Source organism: Entelurus aequoreus, linkage group LG12 (genome assembly GCF_033978785.1).
Source record: "Entelurus aequoreus isolate RoL-2023_Sb linkage group LG12, RoL_Eaeq_v1.1, whole genome shotgun sequence".
NCBI classification, from domain to species: Eukaryota; Metazoa; Chordata; class Actinopteri; order Syngnathiformes; family Syngnathidae; genus Entelurus; species Entelurus aequoreus.
This window is the reverse complement of record NC_084742.1, coordinates 66,311,083-66,331,082: the sequence shown is the minus strand read 5'-3', so window position 1 is coordinate 66,331,082 and position 20,000 is coordinate 66,311,083. Positions and strand designations below refer to the sequence as shown.

Genomic DNA, 20,000 nt, shown 5'->3' with positions numbered 1-20,000 from the left:
TCAGCCTCGTACCAACCAGTGGTTGATGCCAGCAGCCTCGTACCAACCAGTGGTTGATACCAGCAGCCTTGTACCAACCAGTGGTTGATGCCAGCAGCTTTGTACTAACCAGTGGTTGATACCAGCAGCCTCGTACCAACCAGTGGTTGATGCCAGCAGCTTCGTACCAACCGGTGGTTGATGCCAGCAGCCTTGTACCAACCGGTGGTGGATGCCAGCAGCCTCGTACCAACCGGTGGTTGATGCCAGCAGCCTCGTACCAACCGGTGGTTGATGCCAGCAGCCTCGTACCAACCGGTGGTTAATGCCGGCAGCCTCGTACCAACCGGTGGTTGATGCCGGCTGCCTCGTACTAACCGGTGGTTGATGCCGGCAGCCTCGTACCGACCGGTGGTTGATGCCGGCAGCCTCGTACCGACCGGTGGTTGATGCCGGCAGCCTCGTACCGACCGGTGGTTGATGCCGGCAGCCTCGTACCGACCGGTGGTTGATGCCGGCAGCCTCGTACCGACCGGTGGTTGATGCCGGCAGCCTCGTACCGACCGGTGGTTGATGCCGGCAGCCTCGTACCGACCGGTGGTTGATGCCGGCAGCCTCGTACCGACCGGTGGTTGATGCCGGCAGCCTCGTACCGACCGGTGGTTGATGCCGGCAGCCTTGTACCGACCGGTGGTTGATGCCGGAAGCCTCGTACCGACCGGTGGTTGATGCCGGCAGCCTCGTACCGACCGGTGGTTGATGCCGGCAGCCTCGTACCGACCGGTGGTTGATGCCGGCAGCCTCGTACCGACCGGTGGTTGATGCCGGCAGCCTCGTACCGACCGGTGGTTGATGCCGGCAGCCTCGTACCGACCGGTGGTTGATGCCGGCAGCCTCGTACCGACCGGTGGTTGATGCCGGCAGCCTTGTACCGACCGGTGGTTGATGCCGGCAGCCTCGTACCGACCGGTGGTTGATGCCGGCAGCCTCGTACCGACCGGTGGTTGATGCCGGCAGCCTCGTACCGACTAGTGGTTGATGCCGGCAGCCTCGTACCGACCAGTGGTTGATTCCGGCAGCCTCGTACCGACCAGTGGTTGATTCCGGCAGCCTCGTACCGACCAGTGGTTGATTCCGGCAACTCTTTACCGACCAGTGGTCGATGCCGGCAGCCTCGTACCGACCAGTGGTCGATGCCGGCAGCCTCGTACCGACCAGTGGTCGATGCCGGCAGCCTCGTACCGACCAGTGGTCGATGCCGGCAGCCTCGTACCGACCAGTGGTCGATGCCGGCAGCCTCGTACCGACCAGTGGTCGATGCCGGCAGCCTCGTACCGACCAGTGGTCGATGCCGGCAGCCTCGTACCGACCAGTGGTCGATGCCGGCAGCCTCGTACCGACCAGTGGTCGATGCCGGCAGCCTCGTACCGACCAGTGGTCGATGCCGGCAGCCTCGTACCGACCAGTGGTCGATGCCGGCAGCCTCGTACCGACCAGTGGTTGATGCCAGCAGCCTCGTACCAACCAGTAATGCGCTCGATCCCGCAGCCTATTTGCTGGCTCAGCAGCCACGTTGCTAGCACATTCTCCAAGTGAGACTTGCTAACGGCGTCAATGCCACGCCGTATCTGCTAATGTGACTTTGAGATCAGCGTAGAGCTGGAGCGCCATAACTTTCATCGCCATGCCACTTGGCGGTCCCTTGGTGTTGAGGTCAAGTTTCCTTTTGCAGAGTCAGCCAGGGTTGACAACAGCTGTTTGTTTTCTAATCATGGATATATCTTGGAGTCACGTTCACACGCTCACCTTGACTTGTTTTGACGTTTAAGATGGGAAATCTTCCTCTTTCTCTTGCGTGAGAGCAACACCACCATCAATAATCTAGAGTTTTAAGAGCTCAGATGAGGACGTAGTATTGCGAGTCATTGCATCAGGTCAATTAAAACACCCTCATGGACTGTCTTGTAGGGATATATATATATCGTTAGTATTTTAACGCTATATTCCGTATTGATACTGGTATTAATAGGTAAATAAAAATGCATTTTTATTAGCACAATATGTTGTACACCAGCAACATCACGACATTCAACTTTTTGTATTCACACAGAATTGTCTAAAAGTTTTATAATTATTAGATAAGTAGTTCTTATATAGTGTTAAGGCAGGGGTCACCAACCATTTTGAAACCAAGAGCTACTTCTTGGGTACTGATTAATGCGAAGGGCTACCAGTTTGATACACAATTAAATAAATTGCCAGAAATAGCCAATTTGCTCAATTTACCTTTAACTCTATGTTACTATTAATAATTAATGATATTTACACTTAATTGAACGGTTTAAAAGAGGAGAAAACACGAACAAAATGACAATTAAATTTTGAAACATAGTTTATCTTCAATTTCGACTCTTTAAAATTCAACTGAAAAAAAGAAGAGAAAAACTAGCTAATTCGAATCTTTTTGAAAAAATTAAAAAAATATTTTATGGAACATCATTAGTAATTTTTCCTGATTAAGATTAATTTTAGAATTTTGATGACATGTTTTAAATAGGTTAAAATCCAATCTGCACTTTGTTAGAATATATAACAAATTGGACCAAGCTATATTTCTAACAAAGACAAATCATTATTTCATCTAGATTTTCCAGAACAAAAATTTTAAAAGAATTTCAAAAGACTTTGAAATAAGATTTAAATTTGATTCTACAGATTTTCTAGATTTGCCAGAATAATTTTTTTGAATTTTAATCATAATAAGTTTGAAGAAATATTTCACAAATATTCTTCGTCGAAAAAACAGAAGCTAAAATGAAGAATTAAATTAAAATGTATTTATTATTCTTTACAATAAAAACAATTTTTTTTTCTTGAACATTGATTTAAATTGTCAGGAAAGTAGAGGAAGGAATTTAAAAGGTAAAAAGGTATTATGTGTTTAAAAATCATAAAATAATTTTTAAGGTTGTATTTTTTCTCTAAAATTGTCTTTCTGAAAGTTATAAGAAGCAAAGTAAAAAACTCCTTGAAAAGGTTTTGGCTGAAATACTAAAGAAATTGTTAACAAAAGTCCCTCCATTAGTAATAACTTGTAATAGTTTTCATACAAGTGAAGACATGACCTACTTGTTGGCCCAGTGCCAACATATAGTTCCTTTAAAGGCTGACTCAGCATCTTTCTGGCGGGAAAACACCCGAGAACCATCGTCATGACGACCATTTTCTATACTTGGATAAACTAAAGCGTTCCGGGAAATGAACATAGAACAATCTAGAAGACGTGTTGGTGCAAGTGTGTTTCTTGACGGAACTTCTGTAGAGAACATTCCACAGGAATATTTACTTCTTGTACTACTACACCTCCTAAAGTACACAGTAAGTACTACTACACCTCCTGTAGTGTCTAAAGTACACAGTAAGTACTACTACACCTCCTGTACAGTCTAAAGTACACAGTAAGTACCACTACACCTCCTGTAGTGTCTAAAGTACACAGTAAGTACTACTACACCTCCTGTAGTGTCTAAAGTACACAGTAAGTACTACTACACTCCCTGTAGAGTCTAAAGTACACAGGAAGTACTACTACACCTCCTGTACAGTCTAAAGTACACAGTAAGTACTACTACACCTCCTGTACAGTCTAAAGTACACAGTAAGTACTACAACACCTCCTGTAGTGTCTAAAGTACACAGTAAGTACCACTACACCTCCTGTAGTGTCTAAAGTACACAGTAAGTACTACTACACCTCCTGTACAGTCTAAAGTACACAGTAAGTACTACTACTACACCTCCTGTAGTGTCTAAAGTACACAGGAAGTACTACTACTACACCTCCTGTAGTGTCTAAAGTACACAGTAAGTACTACTACTACACTTCCTGTAGTGTCTAATGTACACAGTAAGTACTACTACACCTCCTGTAGAGTCTAAAGTACACAGTAAGTACTACTACTACACCTCCTGTAGTGTCTAAAGTACACAGTAAGTACTACTACTACACCTCCTGTACAGTCTAAAGTACACTGTAAGTACTACTACTACACCTCCTGTAGTGTCTAAAGTACACAGTAAGTACTACTACTACACCTCCTGTAGTGTCTAAAGTACACAGTAAGTACTACTACTACACCTCCTGTAGTGTCTAATGTACACAGTAAGTAGTAATACTACTACACCTCCTGTAGAGTCTAAAGTACACAGTAAGTACTACTACTACACCTCCTGTAGTGTCTAAAGTACACAGTAAGTACTACTACTACACCTCCTGTAGTGTCTAATGTACACAGTAAGTAGTAATACTACTACACCTCCTGTAGTGTCTAAAGTACACAGTAAGTACTACTACTACACCTCCTGTAGTGTCTATAGTACACAGTAAGTACTACTACACTTCCTGTACAGTCTAAAGTACACAGTAAGTACTACTACACCTCCTGTAGTGTCTAAAGTACACAGTAAGTACTACTACTACACCTCCTGTAGTGTCTAATGTACACAGTAAGTAGTAATACTACACCTCCTGTAGTGTCTAAAGTACACAGTAAGTACTACTACTACACCTCCTGTAGTGTCTAATGTACACAGTAAGTAGTAATACTACTACACCTCCTATAGTGTCTATAAAGTACACAGTAAGTACTACTACTACACCTCCTGTAGTGTCTAAAGTACACAGTAAGTACTACTACTACACTTCCTGTAGTGACTCCATTGTTAGCTAAATTTTGCAAGCTTTTATTACTTTTGATTTTATATTTATATTTATTTATTATTACTTACATAAGGAATTGTGAATACATCCATTTTCTACCCCTTGTCCCTTATGGGGTCGCGGTAGCATCGTAAGCTAGTTAGCTCTCTGTGATCAATGCGCCGCTCAAAGTAGTTCCTCAGAGTTAGCGCTTAGAATAACAAATGCAGTTTCCCTTCAAAATCAAATGCACGTTGGTGTACTTACTATAGAGCGCGCTGGTATATAAGCCGCACTCACTACATTTTTCCATATAAGCCGCAGATATATATGTTGTGAAATGAGTTATTTAAACAAAAAGATTGTATAAATGTTTGTTTACATGCCTTGATTGTTTTCAGTGTCTGTGACACGGCAGTAAAACGGATGATCAAACAAAACAGAAGTCATTGTCAATTGTCAAAAACAATAATGTAATGAGAAAAAGCTGAAATGTTAATAATACACTGTCACTTATAGGTGACTAAGAATATCATTAATTATTAGTTGAAAAATGTCCGCTTTTTTTCATAAAATTCTGATGTTTTGCGCTTTTTTTTTTTTTTACATTTTTAATTTAATTTTATGTAAGAAGAATAAAAATATTGATGAAGGGATTGTGTAACTGCATAATTTAGTGTGTCCAAAAGTACGAAAATACATATTAATGTTCAGTTACACATTTAACAGTGTTTATTATGGTTGTTGTGAATTTTAAAACTAATTAATAGGTTAGTATTATTTTATTTTTAATTAACTAACTAAACTTTGTTTATATTTTAAGTATATTTTATTTTTATTTTGAGTCCCACCAAAAGCTGCATACTGACAAGTCAAGAATGGAGACTTTTGATATTTTTTAAAGTAGAAAAAATAAATGCTAAAAACAGGTATTATAAATATTTAAAGACAAAACTTTGCGTTATAGTTGACTAAATATATTATTAATTATTAGCTGAAAAATGTTCAGCTTTTTTTCATTAAATTCTGATTTTTTTTTGCTCTTTTTAAAAAAATGTTACTGTTGTTTTTTTTCCCCATGTAAGAAGAATAAAAATATGAATAATACGATTGTGTAACTGCATAATTTAGTGTGTCCAAAAGTACAAAAAATAAATATTAATGTTCAGTTACACATTTAACAGTGTTTATTATGGTTGTTGTACATTTTAAAACCAATTAACAAGTTAGTATTATTTTATTTTTAATTAACTAACTAAAGTTTGATTACATTTTAAGTATATTTTATTTTAATTTTGAGTACCACCAAAAGCTGCATACTGACAAGTCAAGAATGGAGGCTTTTGATATTTTTTTAGTTAAAAAAAAACTGGTATTATAAATAATTAAAGACTAAACTTTGCGTAATAGTTGACTCAGTATATTATTATTAATTATTAGTTGAAAAATGTTTGCTTTTTTCATTAAAATCTGATTTTTTTGCTCTTTTTTTACATTTTTACTGATGTTTTTTCCCCATGTAAGAAAAATAAAAATATTAATAATACAATTGTGTAACTGCATAATTTAGTGTCCAAAAGTAAAAAAATACACTGTACGAAAATATTAATGTTCAGTTACACATTTAAGTGTTTATTATGGTTGTTATGCATTTTAAAACCATTTAATATTTTAGTATTATTTTATTTTGTATTTAACTAACTAAAGTTTGTTTATATTTTAAGTATATTTTATTTTTATTTTGAGTCCCACCAAAAGCTGCATACTGACAAGTCAAGAATGGACACCCTTTGATATGTTTACTTTTTTTTTTTAAAAAGAGCTAAAAACAGGTATTCTACATATTTAAAGACAAAACTTTGCGTTATAGTTGACTAAGTATATTATTATTAATGATTAAAATCTGATTTTTTTGCTCTTTTTCCTGCATTTTTACTCTTGTTTTTTTCCCATGTAAAAAGAATTGAACTATTAATAATATGATTGTGTAACTGCATAATCTAGTGTCCAAAATTCTGCCTGTATGAAAATATTAATGTTCAGTTACACATTTAACAGTGTTTATTATGGCTGTTGTAATTTTTAACTAATAGGTTAGTATTTTTTTTATTCTTAATGAACTAACTAAGCCTTGTTTATATTTTAAGTATATTTTATTTTTATTTTTATTTTGAGTTCTACCAAGGGCTGCATACTGATAAGTCAAGAATGGAGGCAGGGGGCCTTTTGATATTTTTTTTATTTAATAAGAAATGCTAAAAACAGATAATATAAATATTTAAAGACAAAACTAAGTATATTATTATTAATAATAAGTTGAAAATTGTCAGCTTTTTTTCCTTATATTCTGATTATTTTTCTCTTTTTTAAAAAATTGTTTACTATTGTATTTTTCCCGTATAAGAATAATAAAAATATTATTGAACCAATTGTGTAACTGCATAATCTAGTGTGTCAAATTCTTCCTGTTTGAAAATATTAATGTTCAGTTACACATTTAACAATGTTTATTATGGTTGTTAAATGAATGAATAGGTTAGTATTAGTTTATTTTTAATGAACTAACTAAACCTTGTTTATATTTTAACAATATTTTATTTTTATTTTTATTTTGAGTTCCACCAAGGGCTGCATACTGACAAGGCCTTTTGATATTTTTTTAATTTAAAAAAATGCTGAAAACAGATATAACTAAAGACAAAACTTTGCGTTATAGGTGACTAAGTATATTATTATTAATAATTAGTTGAAAAATGTCAGCTTTTTTTCATTACATTCTGATTTTTTGCCCTTTTTTTAAAATTTTATTTTAAAAACAAGAAATGTTATTATTTGAAAACACACAACTTACGTTAGGTATATTTGCACAAAGTACCGCATCGGTATGGCCGATACCAGCCTGAATTTGACTTGGTATCAATTGGGAAAGAAAATGAGGACTTGTTGACAAAGAAGAGCGCAGCAGCCATCATAAATGTTGAAGGTTAGCGAGGGCGTTTGCATACAAAGTCTGAGTTGCACCTTTTGATGAGTCAGTGCTTGTGAAATGTGGTGTTTCCTGTGGTTTAAGGAGGGAAGTGTGCAGCCGAGGGAGGCCACCTGCTTGCACACAAGTCTCTGATTGGCTCACACCTGCCATGTGATCAAAATAAAGGACCACTGGTAAATCCGCCCGACGACTGAGAACGCGACATGAATTTTTACAAGGGCGGAAATTTAAAACGGATCTTTGATTTTTTTTTTTTTTTAATTCTGACGTATCAATGTTGTTACAGTGTTGGATGCATCAAGTCATAAGGTTTGTTGCATTTTGCACACCGTTTTGGGATGCCGCTTTGGCACTGTTCTGCAGTCTGGCTACGCCGTGATGTCATGACGTCACCGCCAGCTGTCGGCAGAGTGGGAGGAGCTCAGACGTGTTTCACGCAGTCACATAAATGACGTCATGACGTCGCCGCCAGCTGTCGGCAGAGTGGGAGGAGCCCCGGCGTGTGACACGCAGTCACGTAAACGCAACTAAATGCAGCTTTTTTTTTCCATGCATAGTCCAAGTGTGCAGGTGTACCTGATGTGGCCGGGTGAATCTGTGTGATTATGTCGTCTATTGTCGACCTTGTCTGAAAAAAAAAAATGGCGGCGATGACTTAAATATATATATATATATATATATATATATATATATATATATATATATATATATATATATATATATATATATATATATATATATATATATTTAAACAGGGTACATTTTCAAAATAATACGATACTTTTAGATGAGGTGGTAGAGATGTGACATTCACGAACGAATCAAATTTTTCGAACAGTTCTTTTTAAGTGAATATATATGTGTATATATATATATATATCTATATATACATGGGTGTGTATATATATATATATATATATATATATATTTATGTGTGTATATATATATATATGTGTGTGTATATATATATATGTGTGTGTATATATATGTGTGTGTATATATATGTGTGTGTATATATATATGTGTGTGTATAATATATATATATATATATATATATATATATATATATATATATATGTATGTGTATATATATATATGTATATATATATATATATATATATATATATATATATATATATATATATATATATATGTATGTATATATATATATATATGTATATATATATGTATATATGTATATATATATATGTGTGTGTGTGTGTGTGTGTGTGTGTGTGTGTGTGTATATATATATATATGTGTGTGCGTGTATATATATATGTGTGTATATATACATATATGTGTATATATATATGTGTGTATATATATATATATGTGTGTGTATATATATGTATGTATGTGTGTATGTGTGTGTGTGTGTGTGTGTGTGTGTGTGTGTATATGTATATATATATATATGTGTGTATATATTATGTATATATATATTTATATAATGTGTATATATATTATATATATATGTATATATATATACACACACTAAGGCTGAAACGACGCGTCGACGTAGTCGTCATCGGTTACGTAAATACGTCGACGCCGTTTTTGTGCGTCGACGCGTCACATATTTCATCAATCAATCAATCAATGTTTATTTATATAGCCCTAAATCACAAGTGTCTCAAAGGGCTGTACAAGCCACAACGACATCCTCGGTACAGAGCCCACATACGGGCAAGGAAAAACTCACCCCAGTGGGACGTCGGTGAATGACTATGAGAAACCTTGGAGAGGACCGCATATGTGGGTAACCCCCCCCCCCCCCCCCCCACACTACTGTCATGGCGAAGCGCAAAGCAGACGATCAAAGCAGACGATGCGAGAGGTGTGAGCGAGGGGGAAAAATCACGCCAAAAGTGGTCAAAAGTGTGGAAGTATTTCAATAAACAGCCTAATAATGTTGTTGTATGCACACTGTGTCGAGCAGAAATGGCCTATCATAGCAGCACAACGGCTATGAACGAACATTTGAAAAGAAAACCATCAACCATCAACTAGTCAATCGTCCGCGCGAGCATACGTTGTCATCATTACACAAAAACATGAATGTGTCATTTGTATCTGCTAGGGGTGTAACGGTACGTGTTTTGTATTGAACCGTTTCGGTACGGGGCTTTCGGTTCGGTACGGGGGTGTACCGAACGAGTTTCTAAGCTAAAGCTAACTTTAGCTGCTAAAGTCTTAACAAGCTGCTTCGCTCCTTCTGCCTGTCTCAGCACGCAGCATTGTCCCACCCACACAACCATCTGATTGGCTGATAATGCTTCGTGTGTACCAATCAGCAGTGCGTATTCAGAGCGTTACCAGCCAATCAGCAGTGTGTATTCAGAGCGCATGTAGTCAGCGCTTCAGCGTGGAGCAGATAGGTGTTTAGCAGGTGAGCATCAGGCAGCGGACTCTCCCCAAATGATAATAAACACCTCCCAGTCAACTACTAGTAACATCACTATGAGCCCGTTGACCTTCTAGAAACTTAAACTGCAGCTCAGCTCACTCGCAGTCCTGGCTTGAGGTGAAGGCTAATTACCTCTCAGTTCCAGCCACATCGGCCCCTTCTGAGCGCCTATTTTCAGCTGCTGGGAATATTGTAAACATGAAAAGAACCAGAGCATGTAGACATGCTAACCTTTCTTCATTACAACTGTTAGTCACTCACTGGAATGAGTAGAATTGGTTATTGTGTACTGTGTTGGACTGGATGTTTATTTTGCACATTTTAAAAGCAATACTTAATGTTTACAGTGCTCCAGAATATTTAGATTGGCACTTTTTTGTATTGGATGTTTATTTTTGCACATTTTAGCAAATAAGCAATACTTTCACTTTTGTTGAAATGTTTACACTGTTGTTACAGAATATTTCGTTTTACACTTTTTTGTATTGGATGTTTATCTTTATTTTTGCACATTTTAAAGCAAAATAAGCAATACTTTTACTTTTGAAATGCTTATACTATTGCAGAATATTAAGATTTGCACTGGATGTTGACTTTTATATTTGCACATTCAAAAGCAAATAAGCTACTTTTAATTTTGTTAAAGGTTAAAAGTTTTAAATGTTTTCATTGTTACAGAATATTTAGTCATGTTGTTGTCAATGTTGACTGAGTGGCCATACTTCTTTTTTTTTTTGTAAATAAAAGCCATGCCTTTTGAAAAAACTGGCCTACATTTATTTTTTCATCTTCATTTTGAATAAAAAAATAATCGGTAAAAGGAAAAATAATCTATAGATTAATCGAAAAAAATCTATAGATTAATCGAAAAAAATAATCTATAGATTAATTGATAGAAAAATAATCGTTAGCTGCAGCCTTAACACACACATGTATGTATGTATGTATGTATGTATGTATGTGTGTATGTATGTGTGTGTGTAAATATATATATATATGTATATATATATATATATATATACCTGTATATAATGTCACTGTGCCTGAGGCACAGTTGTAGTTTGGGTTCTCTTTATTTTGTCACACGCTCGCGAGGCCGACTGCTGCCAAAACGCACAAGCTCCGCCCACTTTCCATTCAGGGTTTTGAGGTGAATAGTGGGCGGCACTCACGTTGACACGCAGGTAGAGGAGTGAGCGCATACGCTGAACAAGGCACCATTTATAACTGTGTGTGTGTGTGTGTGTGTGTGTGTGTGTGTGTGTGTGTGTGTGTGTGTGTGTGTGTGTGTGTGTGTGTGTGTGTGTGTGTGTGTGTGTGTGTGTGTGTGTGTGTGTGTGTGTGTGTGTGTGTGTGTGTGTGCGCACATGCCTTCACCAGGATACGGAACTGCTGGTATGTCCTCCTCCCACATGTTTGCTCAAGGGCATATTTAGCATGTCCTCTCTACTCAATGATTTCTCTGTCCAAATACAAGTTGTGAGAGGATAAACTTTATTTATCCCGCAACGGGGACATTATGGGTATGATAGAAAAAGTCTGCTGCTCACTGCTCCCCTCACCTCCCAGGGGGTGAACATGGTGATGGGTCAAATGCAGAGGACACATTTCACCACACCTAGTGTGTGTGTGTGTGTGTGTGTGTGTGTGTGTGTGTGTGTGTGTGTGTGTGTGTGTGTGTGTGTGTGTGTGTGTGTGTGTGTGTGTGTGTGTGTGTGTGTGTGTGTGTGTGTGTGACAAGACTTTAACTTAAACCTTTAACGATTAGTGGACTAATCAAATAAAAAATTGTGCACATATTTATTTAATGGCTCCAATTTTTCCATTGACTTTTAAATGCAGCTTAAGTTATTTTAAGTGTTTGCTTAAGAACAACACATATGATTATCTTATTCATAAATATGTATTTATACTGTAGCTGTGCTGCTCACTCATCTGTTACATAAATTAAAAGGACTAATAAAATGTTGTCCATTTCAAAGAAAGGAAAGGCAAAATACTAAAAAAAACAAACAATGAACATTTTTTATGTATTAAAAAAACGTTAAAATAGCAGCAATGAAAACAAAACACAAAATCTAACTTCTTCTAAAAGGAAAACATGTTGTGATGTTTAAAAATCTGCACACTGATATATTGATTAACTCTTGGCTGACTAATAGATTTTTAATTGACTTGGTGGACAATGTTTAGACAACCCTGATCTAAAATATTAGAAGCTCTCAAAATAAACATAAAATACTACTTAACTATAAACAAAGTTTAGTAAGTTAATTAAAATAAAATAATACTAACTTCTGAATTAATTAAAACAATTACAACAACTACAATAAACACTGTTACATATGTAACTGAAGATTAATATTAATTAAATAATATTAATATTAATTAGAAATAAAATATTACTGACTTATGAATTAATTAGAAAAATTACAACCATAATGAACACAGTTAAATGTGTCACTGAACATTAATATTAATTCAATATTTGATATTAATATTAATTAAGAATAATATGATACGTATTTATGAATTACAAAAATTACAACAACTATAGTAAAAACTGGTATATGTGTAACTGAACATTAATATTATTTAATTAATAATATTAATACAAAATAAAATAATACTAACTTATGAATTAATTGGAAAAAATACAACAACATAATAAACACTGTTAAATGTGTAACTGAGCATTAATATTATTTAATTAATAATATTAATTAAAAATAAAATAATACTAAGTTATGAATTAATTAGAAAAATTACAACAACCATAATGAACACTGTTAAATGTGTCACTGAACATTGATATTTAAATAATTAATTAATATTAATATGAATTAAGAATAAAATGATACTAACTTATGAATTTGAAAAAATACAACTATAATTAACACTGTTAAATGTGTCACTGAACATTAATATGAATTAATTAATTAATATTAATTAATAATAAAATTATACTAACTTGTAAATTAATTAGAAAAATTACAACAACCATAATAAACACTGTTACATGTGTAACTGAACATGAATATTATTTAATTAATAATATTTATTAAAAATAAAATAATACTAACTTATTAATTAATTAGAAAAATTACAAAAACCATAATAAACACTGTTAAATGTGTAACTGAACATTATTATTGAATTAATAATATTAATTAAAAATACAATACTACTAACTTATGAATTAATTAGAAAAATTACAGCAACCATAATAAACACTGTTAAATGTATCACTGAACATTAATATTAATTAAATAATTAATACTAATATTAATTAAGAATAAAATGATACAAACTTATGAATTGGAAAAATTACAACAACTATAGTAAAAACTGTTAAATGTGTAACTGAACATTCATATGAATTAATTCATTGATATTCATTAAAATAAAATAATACTAACTCATGAATTAATTAGAAAAATTACAACAACCATAATAAACATTGTTAAATGTGTAACTGAACATTAATATTTAATTAATACATATTAATTGCAAATAAAATAATACTAACTTTTTAATTAATTAGAAAAATTATGACAACCATAATAAACACTGTTAAATGTGTAACTGAACATTAATATTTAGTTAGTATTATTTTATTTATGAATTAATTAGAAAAATTACAGCAACCATAATAAACACTGTTAAATGTGTAACTGAACATTAATATTAGTTAAATAATTAATACTAATATTAATTAAGAATAAAATGATACAAACTTATAAATTAGAAAAATTACATCAACTATAGTAAAAACTGTTAAATGTGTAACTGAACATTCATATTAATTAATTCATTGATATTCATTAAAATAAAATAATACTAACTCATGAATTCATTAGAAAAATTACAACAACCATAATAAACACTGTTAAATGTGTAACTGAACATTAATATTTAATTAATAAATATCAATTACAAATAAAATAATACTAACTTATTAATTAATTAGAAAAATTACAACAACATAATAAACACTGTTAAATGTGTAACTGAACATTAATATTTAATTAATAAATATTAATTACAAATAAAATAATACTAACTTATGAATTAATTAGAAAAATTACAGCAACCATAATAAACACTGTTAAATGTGTAACTGAACCTTTATATTATTTAATTAATAATATTAATTACAAATAAAATAATACTAACTTATGAATTAATTAAAACATTACAACAACCATAATAAAGACTGTTAAATGTGTAACTGAATATTAATATTATTCAAGTAATATTAATTAAAAATAAAATAATACTAACTTATGAATTAATTAGAAAAATTACAACAACCATAATAAACACTGTTAAATGTGTAACTGAACATTAATATTTAATTAATACATATTAATTACAAATAAAATAATACTAACTTATGAATTAATTAGAAACATTACAGCAACCATAATAAACACTGTTAAAAGTGTAACTGAAACTTTATATTATTTAATTAATAATATTAATTACAAATAAAATAATACTAACTTATGAATTAATTAAAACATTACAACAACCATAATAAACACTGTTAAATGTGTAACTGAATATTAATATTATTCAATTAATATTATTAATTAAAAATAAAATAATACTAACTTATGAATTAATTAGAAAAATTACAACAACCATAATAAACACTGTTACATGTGTAACTGAACATTAATATTATTGAATTAATACTATTTATTAAAAATAAAATAATGTATGAATTAATTAGAAAAATTACAACAACCATAATAAACACTGTTAAATGTGTAACTGAACATTAATATTATTTAATTAATAATTATTAAAAATAAAATACAAACTTATGAATTAATTAGAAAAATTACAACAACCATAATAAACACTGTTAAATGTGTAACTGAACATTAATATTATCTAATTAATAATATTCATTAAAAATAAAATAATACTAACTTATGAATTAATTAGAAAAATTACAACAACCATAATGAACACTGTTAAATGTGTCACTGAACATCAATATTTGCATACAGGCAGATATTTTAACACACTAGGTTACGCAGTTAAGCCTATTACCATTATTTTTTTTGTATTCTCACATGAATAAAAAACAATAGAAAAATGTAATAACAAAAGAAAAAATCAGTATGTAATGAGAAAAAGCTGGAATGTTCTAACTAATAATAAATAATATTATACTAAGTCACTTAGCATTTTTTCAAATAAAAATAGATCAATGCGGCCCCCGCATACTTTGACTTTTTAATATATGGTCCTTGGTGGAGCATTTTGGAACTAAAGTATCAAAAGTATCAATATTTTGATTTGAGGATGGATATTGGATATTGGAGCATTAAGATCTGGTATCGGCAGTATCGACCCGCACGTCACTGTCTCCAATCAGAACGAAGCTAAAAGATACTCCTGCTCCTGCAACCAGCAGCCATCTTTAACCACACCTTTCTCTTGTCTTCCCTCAGCGTTGACCAGGTCCGGCGATGCCGCCCCCGGTCACTGGTCCCCCCGCCGTGCCCCCGCCAGACGGCGGCTGGGGCTGGGCCGTGGTGCTGGCCTCCTTCATCTCCATCGGCTTCTCCTACGCCTTCCCCAAGGCCATCACGGTCTTCTTCAAAGACATCCAGGTCATCTTCGACGCCTCCTACAGCCAGATCGCCTGGATCTCCTCCATCATGCTGGCCGTCATGTACGCCGCAGGTGAAAATATGACCAAATAATCCAGTATTTTTTTATAGGTTACAGTCTGGAAAAAGTCTTATATTTGGGGTCTAAAATTTTATACCCAAGTGAGCTTCCCATATTAGCAGATGATTCAGAATCCATTCACCATTAAACACAATTCTCGTAATATTACTGTATTTTCCGGACTAAAGAGCGCACCTGTATACAAGCCACACCCACTAAATCGAACAAAAAAAAAAAAATCCTTATTAGCCGCAGATGTGAATGTTGTAAAATGAGTTATTTGCACATAAATATTCTATAAATGTTTGTTTGCATACCTTAATTGTATCCAAACGGGGTCTGTAACAAGGCAGTAAAACGGCTGACCAAACAAAACAGAAGTCATGGTCATGGATCTGCAAGCTGGCTCTCCAATCAGCTGGTGGATTTACGATACTGGAAAAATACAAAAAGAATGCCATTCTAAGTTAATAATGCTAACACAGGCACCTGTAAACGTGTTAGCGTGGTAGCTAATGCTAACGACGCGAGCTTTGATTACATCACGACAGCACGTACAAATATGCATGGAAACCGTCCGACAGACATCGCACACGGGACGGTTTAGTGAGTGAGAATAGTTCCAGTTACATTGTAAAACTTACAAACGTTGCTCGGAGCGACGAATGAAGAATCCATACGAGTAGAAACGCTACGGACAATTAGAAGACTTGAAATTTGTCCTACAGACATCACACACGGGACGGTTTAGTGAGAATTGTTTGTTATATTTTAAAACTTATAAACGTTGCTCGGAACGACGAATGAAGAATCCATACGAGTAGAACGCTACGGACAGCTAGAAGACTTCCGGTTTAAAGCACTAAAAGAAAAGGACACTGCAGTTAAGTGAACTGGTCCAAATATAGGACAAACAATAACACATCATTTCAGTGTCTTTGCTCGTTTAAAAAAAAGAAAAGAAAAAGTTTTTGCATTAGGGGCGCCAGCGAAGAAAAATCCATCAATTAGCCACACCATTTTATAGGCCGCAGGGTTCAAAGTGGAGGAAACGAGGCATCTTACAGTCCGGAATTGACGGTATTTAGTATATAAGTGATAAAAAAAAACAGGTTACAAAATCTTGGCTGCTGACTTACGACTTATACGCGCAGTGTTGGCCTTAAAAACTTATTTTAAAACATTTATTTTTAATATTTTATTGACAAAAATCCCACAAAGTGAATGTAATAAAACTCCAACTTAATCCCGGTTTCTCACTAGAAATGTTAAACATTTAAGATTAAAATGTACAAAACAATTGAAATACAATACATGTTCGGGGGGCCCGAATCAGGATTCTTACGTATCGATAAAAACCCCCCACTTATTTTATTATTATTATATTTTTTTTTTAGTATGATTACATTTTAAAAAAAATAAGTTTTTGACAAAATTTTATTGTAATTATTATACAAAATAATACATTGTGAGAACCGGTTTGAATGGAGAATGGACTTGTCACTCCAGGAATGGGATGGAATCTTTATGTACCCAAAGAGTCACACCCCCCACCACCACACCGTCATGTGACCACACCACCGTCATGTGATCACACCACCGTCATGTGACCATCTCTCACCTAAAATGTTGTTTCTTTCCATCGGGTCATGCGGATTCGTATTTCTGCATGTTGCTCATTGTCACACGGCCTCGCTGTAATCTGAGCTGTTGTGTAAACGCGTGCGCACACACACACACACACACACGCACACACACGCACGCAGCATTTACCCAGCAGGCACATGACATTGAAACAACATTGAGAACTTGTTTAATGAGGTCCTGACCTTGAGCAACACAAACACAACGTTGAAACAACATGCTTTTTGACAACGTTTATTCAATGTCAGGTTGTGACGTTGATTTGACATTGAAATTTGGTGATTTCCCAGCCAATATTCTACAACACAAATACAACGTTGAAACAACATTCTTGTTGACAACCTTTAATCAATATTTGGTTCTGACGTATTCTACAACACAAATACAACGTTGAAACAACATTCTTGTTGACAACCTTTAATCAATATTTGGTTCTGACGTTGATTTGACCATTGAAATTTGGTTATTTCCCAACCAATATTCTACAACACAAATACAACGTTGAAACAACATTCTTGTTGACAACGTTTAATCAATATTTGGTTCTGACGTTGATTTGACCATTGAAATTTGGTTATTTCCCAACCAATATTCTACAACACAAATACAACGTTGAAACAACATTCTTGTTGACAACGTTTAATCAATATTTGGTTCTGACGTTGATTTGACCATTGAAATTTGGTTATTTCCCAACCAATATTCTACAACACAAATACAACGTTGAAACAACACTTGTTGACAACGTTTATTCAATGTCAGGTTGTGACGTTGATTTGACCATTGAAATTTGGTCATTTCCCAACCAATATTCTACAACACAAATACAACATTGAAACAACATTCTTGTTGACAACGTTTAATCAATATTTGGTTCTGACGTTGATTTGACCATTGAATTTTGGTCATTTTCCCAACCAATATTCTACAACACAAATACAACGTTGAAACAACACTTGTTGACAACGTTTATTCAATGTCAGGTTGTGACGTTGATTTGACCATTGAATTTTGGTCATTTTCCCAACCAATATTCTACAACACAAATACAACGTTGATACAACATGCTTTTTGACGACGTTGAATTAATGTTGGGTTGTGACATTGATTTGACATTGAAATTTGGTTATTTCCCTACCAATATTCTACAACACAAATACAACATTGAAACAACACTTTTTGACGATGTTTAATCAATATTTGGTTCTGACGTTGATTTGACCATTGAAATTTGGTTATTTCCCAACCAATATTCTACAACACAAATACAACGTTGAAACAACATGCTTTTCAACAACGTTTAATCAATGTCAGGTTGTGACGTTGATTTGACATTGAATTTTGGTCATGTCCCAACTAGGGCTGCAACAACTAATCGATTATTAAAATAGTTGCCGATTAATTTAGTCATCGATTCGTTGGATCTATGCTATGCGCATGCGTAGACTATTTTTTAAATTTATTTATTTTTTTCATTTTTTATTTTTCTAAATAAACCTTTATTTATAAACTGCAACATTTACAAACCGCTGAGAAACACTAATCAAAATAAGTATGGTGCCAGTATGCTGTTTTTTCCCCAATAAAATACTGGATAGGATAGAAATGTAGTTTGTCTCTTTTATCCGATTCTTAATCGATTAATCAAAGTAATAATCGACAGATTCATCGATTTATCAAATTAATCGTTAGTTGCAGCCCTAGTCCCAACCAATATTCTACAACACAAACACAACGTTGAAACAACATTGTGGAAGTAGCTTCCTAGCAGTTCCACTGAAGACCCGGCACAAGAGCCAAGCGTGCAGTTTTTAACAAAGGTTTTAATCATCCAATTGTTCTCCCCCAGAACGTGACTTTTCAGTCACGTCCGTATCCTCTCTCCCTCTCTGCTCCCAGCCGCTTATTGTTAAAGACAACAGATGATTAGATTAACACGTACAATCTAATCACCTGCCAGCTGTGTCTCGCCGTCAGCACACGCCCCATGGTGCTCGTCCTCAGCACCATGGACAGCGGCGGTGACTTTTCCTCCCACAAACATCATTTTTGATGACATTTATTCAATGTCAGGTTGTGACGTTGATTTGACATTGAATTTTGGTCATTTCCCAAGCAATATTCAACAACACAACTACTATGTTGAAACGACATGCTTTTTGACGACGTTTATTCAACGTCAGGTGGTGACGTTGATTTGACCATTGAAAGCAACGTGGATCCATTTTTAGACATCAGCGTTGTATCAATTGACAAATACAACTATTTTGCAAGGGTGTTGTAAGTCAGTTTTAAAGGACAAGTACGTATAAACAATATTTTTTGCATTGTCTTGTGGCTATATGCCAGCTCAAGTGTAATCCACACTACTAGCTCCACATAGTGACGCTGACATACCATGTGGGGAGTGGGCTGCCCAGGCGTGCTGCTGCTGGGTCATAAGGGCAGCGGCTAGAACGAGGGCAGGATTACGGTGTGGACAGATGGCGGCTGTGGCGTGGACTTGCACGGTCCTGCTGCCAGAGTGGCACATCCAGCAGGGGAGCTGAGCCACTGGAAACATCTTTTACCCAAACCACATGAGTCAC

The 20,000-nt window shown here is 34.7% G+C and overlaps 1 protein-coding gene across 6 annotated transcripts in view; it reads left to right on the top strand.

Moving 5' to 3' along the window:
* The window catches only part of zgc:165507 (uncharacterized protein LOC561188 homolog), a 48,203-nt gene that overhangs the window by 16,741 nt on the left and 11,462 nt on the right, over nucleotides 1–20,000 (top strand). For all 6 annotated transcript variants that reach the window (XM_062067135.1, XM_062067134.1, XM_062067137.1 and 3 more), the window contains exon 2: nucleotides 15,546–15,780. In XM_062067135.1, the coding sequence (XP_061923119.1) occupies nucleotides 15,564–15,780 (217 nt within the window). In that variant the 5' untranslated portion in view covers nucleotides 15,546–15,563. The remainder of the gene's footprint in view (nucleotides 1–15,545; nucleotides 15,781–20,000) is intronic.